We start from the raw sequence: 8203 nt of genomic DNA on the forward strand, positions 1-8203 counted from the left end.
TAAGTTCAGCTCATCGTAAATGTGATGATTGATAATATGGGAGACAAAAAGGAATGATACTGAATGAGTTCATGAAAGATCCTCAGCTCAAGATTAATAGTGTACAAACTGAGGGAAATTTTAAATATATTTACAGGATATCTTGCACTCACCTCACAAACTACACACCTCTAAAAATTCCAGTAATTTCCATATGCACCTTATAAAATGTGCATATCTAATCCTGTAAAGTGTAATGTATGTATGACCTTATAACATGTTATAAATTAATTGTCACTCCTCTAGCTCCATTGACAAAACCAGTTTGTGTTGTTTGTGGTGGAGAAGTTGAGCCATGCCAACCATGTCTTTCGGGATCATATTTCTCACCATCACCCCAAAGGGCATACGCTTCTTCTCCATGAACCGCGTCATCTCCAATCATTAGCTGCTCATCCGACATTCTTAAAGGGATGAACAACCTTATTGCAAGAAGGATTAGCGTGGTTGCAACTATGTTCCAACCGATAATGAAGAGAGCTGCAACTATTTGCTTAAGGAAAAGAATTCCCCCACCTCCACCATAAAATGCACCCTTTGTGTTGGTGACTGGAAGAACAATACTACAGAGAGATGGTTCTGCCAGAAGACCAGTTAATAAACCTCCTAGAAGTCCTGCCACAGCATGTGTGTGAAACACAGCCAGTGTATCATCCACCTGTTATTATACAACAACGAATTCAGTTATCAAAATCGGTATGCTTTTTGTTATATATATTGATAGCGTAAAAGAATTTGTATATATTCTATCATGTTACTATATAAGGCTAAATATAACTAGAGATAGTCGTCCATAATAAGTTGAAGTAGCAACTAAAAAAATAAGGCAGTTAACCTGCTACAACAGTTTAACATACATTGATAGTGTAACCTTTTCTTTCCAACTCTGTAGTGTATATGAGCTAAATCCTATTATTACTAGGAATGAGTAAATGAAGAATCCATTTTCAGAGTAATTGAAGTTTCAAAGGGGTGTGATAGAATCTTCATAAAGTAAATCTTGTAGATTATTTTATGTTAGACTTATAGTACATGATTATTTTGTATGTGTTTGCGCGTAAATTTTTATCACTAAACCATGATTAATCAACATTGTTTTGTACCCTCATTTTATCACTTGTACATGATAATTGTGATAAGTATTTTCCAGTGTTTGAAACAAACTTTAGCATTGGACTAGCAAGTATACAAAGAGGGGTGTGACGAGTGTTTATATAATAGTAGTAAAAGTAGTTTTTCAGAAATTTAAAAAAAAATCATCATTAGCACTTTTAGAACCTTTCATCAAGCATAAATTACTGCACTAATATTGACAAACTTATTTTTCAAAAATGATTAGGCATTTTTTTTCGAGAGAAACACTTCTGATAAGAATATTTTTCAAAATAAGCAAATTTTAAAAGGTTGATTAAACGGGCTATAAGTCACAGACGTGGGAGTCAACATTATATAGACTTTGCAGTTTGCACGTGTACCTAACAAAAATAAAAGGGGGGCGGGGGGCAGGTTGTTGAAATATTTTTAGTGCTTTACCTACTTTTCTCCTTCATTGGAGTATGACATGGTAAGTGCCGTAGGGACAAGGGGAAAGTTTGATAGGTTATAGCAACTTATTTTGACAAATAAACTATTCAATTTCAACAACCATATATGAACACAATTACCAAATACTCTATTATAGGACAAGTAATATTCTTTACCAAAAAAAATTTGGAATATTATTAAAGTACGATTATCGTACCTTCTGTAGAAAAGTAGACTTTTTGTGGAGTATCATCATGGAATACCATGGAATGCTTCCAGCAAGTACTCCCATTACCATGGCTGCCCAAGCTTGCACCACTCCTACATCAATAATTAATTAACAATATCATTGTTAAATAGTAAGACCCAATTTATATGGTACTTTTTCTTATCTTGATTATAATGTAATTTTAGTATATATTCACTTTATCTTTAATGACATGATAATTGCGTGTTCAATCAAACACTGTCACATAAAATAAAACCAGGAGAGTATTACATAACGAAAAGGATTTCCCCAGACAAAAAAAACAACCAAACATAGATGTTCAGAGCGTATTATTCTTTATTTTTCTTAAAATATCTTTCATCTAACTTCACATTGTTGACGGAATTGACTCCCAATTTTTTCCTAATCTAGGTGTTTTACATGTAATCAGTAGCAATCAATCTTACTTAATGGACAATATAAGAGGGATCAATAATATTTTTGAACTTTAGATAATAGGAGCGATAAATAAGAGAACCAATTACAAGTTTATTTCTTGTTGGATTTAAGTTATACAACAAAGTAAAATATAAATCATATTAGTAGTATAAGTTGATATATTCTGTCTAATTAGTTTTTGTTTTCATAAGGTTACCAATTATCATAGAACCAACATAATTGTGTAAATATATTGTTTAACTGTCAGTACATACAACTTAAACTACCTGCTCCAGGAGTTACACAAGCGAGGCCGGTCATCATTCCTTGAATCGCTCCGATAACCGATGGCTTTCCGAAGTAAAAAACATCAAGGGTTGTCCAAACAAGAAGACTTGTAGCTGCTGAAATATTAGTGTTCAACACAGCTAAAGGAGCAGCTACATTTGCAGCGTTAGGTGCTCCTCCATTGAAACCTGACCAACCCATCCAAAGTAGCCCTGCTCCAGCAAGCATCAACAACACATTGTTTGGTGGAAATCTTTCCCTATCACTCTTCAATCGTGGCCCAACCTGCCACAAACATATCCAATTAAATCAATTAGTGTATTGGTACAAAAGTGTTAAGAAAAAATCAAGGAGTTGAATAAAATCCACTACTTTCAGTTCGAATTGTTAGTATACAAAATCGATCGTGCTGTGTGATCTAAAGATAACTTTGGATACGAAGCATAGATAAATATGTTAGAAATCACTAAAACTTGAAATAACATTAAATTTTGAACACCTAATTTCAAAATTGTAATGAGTTTAGACATAAAATCTAAAGGTTGAACATTCCAATTATAAATCCTGAATTCACCTCTCCTGCTCACTACAAATAAACCAATTTGACAATTAAACTTATGTAGCTCCGGATCTTTAAAAAAATTGTCTGACCCGACACATGCGTTGATATTTTTAAAGAGTTTGCGTAATATAGCTTTAAATTTTGGGTCGAACGTGTCATAACAGAGTAAAACAGAGTCGAATGAATGAAAGAAAAGGGAGAGAAGGGGAGAATTAGTTGGCTGTCATACCCAATAAGCAGCAGTGAATCCAGAAATTCCAGCAGACAGATGAATAACATAACCACCAGAATAATCAATAACACCCCAGTGGTAAAGAAATCCACCTCCCCAAAGGCTAAAAGCTCCAACAGTATAACAAAAAATAAGCCAAAGAGGAACAAAAGCCATCCAAGCCTTGATGTTCATGCGAGCAAGAACAGAACCAGCCAACAAAATCATCGTAATAGCAGCAAAAGTGAAATGAAAATAGACATGTGCAGCCATAGGATAAAAAGGTTCATGCATAGGAGTTTCAATAGTCGTTCCATCGCTATAATAATGGGTCGTCTCTGGCATCCTAGCTTGTCCTGTTAAGTACTTCTGGCCTAAAGCAGGGGCCCCTTTTGCCCAAAAGGGCAAAAGTTTATCGCCAAAGGCGATACGATAGCCTACTAGTACCCAACAGATAAGCACAGCTGCGAAAGCGTAAAGAGCCATGAAAGCAGAGTTAACTGCCCATTTTTTCTTGACAATGCTGGCGTAAAGGATGACAAGGCCTGGCATACTCTGCAGACCAACAAGGGTCGCAGCAGTCATTTGCCAGGCGTTGTCGCCATTGTTTAGCCATGCAGGAACTGCTGGTAAGTCTGCTTGATATGCTCCTTGTGGTATAGACATGGCTTACTTTTATTAGAGGTTGCTCAATGATTCTTGAAATTTTATGTCTTCTAGTCTTTTATTTGTTTATATAGTATGTTCTGTTCCGTAAAATAGAGCAAATTGGAATAGAGATTATTAAGTTGACCAGGACAATGTACATAATTTTCATGGTCAGGTTAAGTTGACTTAGAAAACATGTAATGTCTTGTATCCTAATTTGAAAATAAAAGACATACTTGATTTCAACTGGTAATTAGTTTTTTTATTTTTTTGTTATACACTAGTAGACATTTAAAGTTATATATAAAATTGAACAAATAAATATAAACGTCTTACATGATATAATGCGTCTTACATGAAAATTACGATCAAACTAAGTTGACTTAGAAAACATGTAATTTCTTGTATCCTAATTTGAAAAATAAAAAAATATCTATTTGTACGAATGAAAAATTAGAAAATATATAGATCTAAGTTGATATTAAGTTAAAAAGCATGTTTACATGTTATGTCAAAATAAAATAACAATTTGCTATATCTAATTAAACTACACTGACAGCTTTAAAAAAATAAATACCTATCACTATGCTTCAATTGATTAGGAATACAGAGAAGCGGTATAAGTGACTAAACTAGAGAAATTGGTGTGAAAGTGTGATGAAGTAGTTGTGAAGCCTCGAAGAAATTGGAATAGTGTTTTAAGTTTTATATATGGATCTTAAATATTCATATAAAGTTGACCTACAATAATATGTTTCTATTCATAACTACTAAGTCGATATAGTAACTTCTTATTTATATCTTGTGAATGAGACATAATTTTCATCAAGAAGTTCATTATATATCATATATACCTAAAAAAAAAATTATCTTAGTAATTTTCCGACAAAAAAATTTTGAATAAATCTCTTCCGTCCCTCTAGCTCTGGTATCCTATCAAATTAATTTTTTACATTATCATATGCATAACTTAAATTCATGAGAAAAATACATAGAAATGGTAGGTAAGTTACTAGAAATTAATGAGAAAGCGTGATGGAGTTGTCATCGATCGACCTCAGTGCGACGCCGCCATGTGTAGGATTGGAACACTTCAAGGAAGGCAAAGGTCAAGGGAGTCTATGGTTGTGACAGGGAGTCGTGTTGAATTCAAAATTTTCACTTAATGAATGTTTGAAATTTAAATTTAAAATCTCAAGATAAATCTGAATCAATCTCTAATTTAATATTTCGTGAATTTAAAATTTATTTATATACATTAAAAAAAATTAAAAATATCTTATATAAAATTTAACTTTTTGTCAAAGACCCCTGGCCACCTTCTAAATCCGCCCCATGAGGAGGCATGTGAATGAAAGTGATGAGGAAGCTTCAATTTTGATAAGTCAACTTTTACATACTATTGACTTGTCTTAGAAAAAAAAAATGGTTCCAACTAGTCATCATGTGCCAACTACAAAGTAATTGATGGTGGCTTGGGGAGACTTTTATGCAGGTTTGAACTTTGAAATATAATAATTCTTCTTTGGTATGCTTTCAAGTTACATAATCATTAAAAGAGTTATGAATTATACTATTTAATTAGCATTAGATAGGGAAAAATATGAGGTCATATGAATTATTATAATTACCTTTTCTTCTGCAGTTGTACTTTTGTTTTTATATGCATTTTAGTTTACTCCATACTAGTTAACTATTCCACTTTTATTTTATATCTTGGCTAAATTAGTATTAAAGTTTTAGCTGACATCAGATAAGAAGTGTATCTAAGCACGACATGTTGTGCTCGACTCATTTATAGAAAATCTAGGATTATATAAATTAAATAACCAAAAAGTAGTCCTCAGAAAGAGAGGAAAAAGAAGATAAAAGGAGAAATGAATTAACAAGACTAGAAAGATAGTTTAGATATGTTTTTGGTATAAAGAAAAAATCTATTTTTGAAAAATTTGTGAAATTCTTAGTTACATTCTAGTGTTGGGTAAGTAATTGAGAATTTTTTTTTATCTCAAGAACATTTTTACTCAATCTAACAAAATACTATGAGGGTGGAGAGTGAGGCCTTAGGGTGGCCATGGGTAGAGCTAGCTTTGATCGACAGGGTTCATCTAAACCCTCTGCAAGAGAAAATTACACTATTTATTCATAGTTAAAATTATGTTTTATGTAGAGGTAGATGTTGAACTCTTTTTGATTTTTTTGTGTGTTTACTTCTTCATATATTAAATTTTCTTAAAAAAATTCTGACTTTGCTGCTGAGGGTGACCGAGATAAAATGGTCAAGTGGTGAGGATTGGGGGATTGAATTGGTGGGACTGGGGAGGAGTATATAATGAGCTTATAATGTCACTTATGGAACTTATTTTTTCTGCTTGCATTAGGAAATCATTTTTAAGAAACTTGTCTTTATAGAAAAAATATTTTTTAAAAATTTTGTTCAATCTATAATTAGAAAATTGAAAATTTCCTCCGTACAAAACACGCCCTTGGATTAAGATTTTTTGACTTCAAAGTTCTCGAAAGGGGTAATTTATAAATGCTTGTGAAAATTGGTGATTTTTTTTCCATCCGGTGTTCTAAGCCGTGAAGCCCCAACTAAATTTAGATCGCGTACTACAGGGTCCATTCGAGGGTGGCTCTCCCAACAAGACTTTTTTCTATCCATAGCTCGAACCCGAAATCTCTCGTTAAAAAATTGGTGATTTCATCAAATATTGCTAGCTACTTTTCTTTATCCAAAATTATGTTATTAATATTTTTGACATCAGTTGTATGTTAGAACTTAGAAGCATGGATTATCAATTTATTTATTTTTGGATTTCTTTTGAAATTATTAGTTTTACATTACGTTAATTAAAAAATTGTTAGCTTAACTTTTAAATTGAATTTTTATTAGTTAGTGAAATTATTTCATGGAATTGATAGAATTGTTATTTGTTGTTTTGAAATATTAAGTTATTAATTTAATTAGTTGATTTAATTATTATAATTTTAGTTCACTAAATATTATGATTAGTTTGCTTGAATTGCTATTTTATAACCTAAAGTAAATGTTAGAATCTTCTGGTGACACAACCTTAATTTGTTGATTTAATTAAACTAATTTTGTAGATAGAAATTTTACTAGTTAGTTTTTGATAGCTAGTGTGAATAATTTTTAGTTTACTTTTTAATTGAATTGCCAATTCTGTTATTTCATAATTTCTGTTATTATTTATTACTTTGATTTTTAATTAAAACATTAGAATTTTTATGTTAATTTGAGAAATTATTTATTTAATAATTAGGAATGACAATTGGGGTGGAATAAAGAAGCGCAAAGCTTTTAATGGAGTGGGGCATGAGAAATTTTAAATAGGACAGGGCGGGGAGAGCAATGCATAATATTATTTTTGAAAAATTTTAAGGGTCTAGAGAAGGGCATGACAATTGTCGTGATGACTATTGGTATATGTATTTGCTTGTATCAATTGGCAAGCAGTGACGTTTAAGTTCAAAAAATGTTGTTATATTAATTGACTAAGATCAAAATACTTACTCTATCCTGTCTATATTATTTATCATTAATTTTTTATATATATATTTTCCTGAAGAAAAACATTTAGTAGTTTTATTATTAGAGAGCTTTCGCAAATCATCTCATTTACTTATGGAACAGTGTAAAGTATATTTGTGAAAAAGTAAAATTTACTCTTTTTTAATACGTTGAATATTTCAAATTACGAAGGCATTTGATATATAAAGATATTTGTATGTCTTTTCACAAACAAAAATATGAAATTCAGACTCATGTGACAAGTCATCAATTAATATTTGGGATTGGTCCAATTCGATTAGAGGACGTAATTCACAAGGAGTATGAGAAATTAGAGCAATCCTTTGCAAGATGGATTTGATGAAGCATATTTCCATCTCAATCAGCTCCTGAAGTTGGTAAATTGCATAGATTTAGCTTAACTGAGAAGCTCTTTATTTATTTTTAAAACTAGGTATTGTATTTGCGCTTTAAGTAGTTATATATAACCACATTAAATTTGTCAATAATTGTTTCTAATGTTGAAATATTTAAAATAACTTAAAGAAAAATTCTAATTCTTATAAATTAAATCATTTTAAAACATTCGTTTTTAAAAATTAGAAGATTAGACACATATCTCATGAACCTATTTGACTGATCACAAAAGCCTTTTCATTTTAATTAATTTTTACTTATTACATTTTTTAAATTGTAACCTTGTTCCTTGATATATTTGTTTCTTAATTTTGAATGATCTTCCATATAATA

At 31.2% G+C, this 8203-nt stretch overlaps 1 protein-coding gene across 1 annotated transcript; it reads right to left on the minus strand.

Moving 5' to 3' along the window:
* Nucleotides 1–40: 40 nt before the first annotated feature.
* LOC129877383 (ammonium transporter 2) lies at nt 41–4084 on the minus strand. The gene is made up of 4 exons (XM_055952881.1): nt 3289–4084; nt 2497–2782; nt 1781–1884; nt 41–697 (listed from the first exon to the last, which is right to left on the minus strand). Exons 1-4 carry the CDS (start codon nt 3934–3936, stop codon nt 260–262), a joined length of 1476 nt encoding a protein of 491 aa, XP_055808856.1. The 5' UTR covers nt 3937–4084; the 3' UTR covers nt 41–259.
* Between the last annotated feature and the right edge of the window lie 4119 nt (nt 4085–8203).

This window comes from Solanum dulcamara, chromosome 12 (genome assembly GCF_947179165.1).
Source record: "Solanum dulcamara chromosome 12, daSolDulc1.2, whole genome shotgun sequence".
In the NCBI taxonomy this organism is placed as follows: domain Eukaryota; kingdom Viridiplantae; phylum Streptophyta; class Magnoliopsida; order Solanales; family Solanaceae; genus Solanum; species Solanum dulcamara.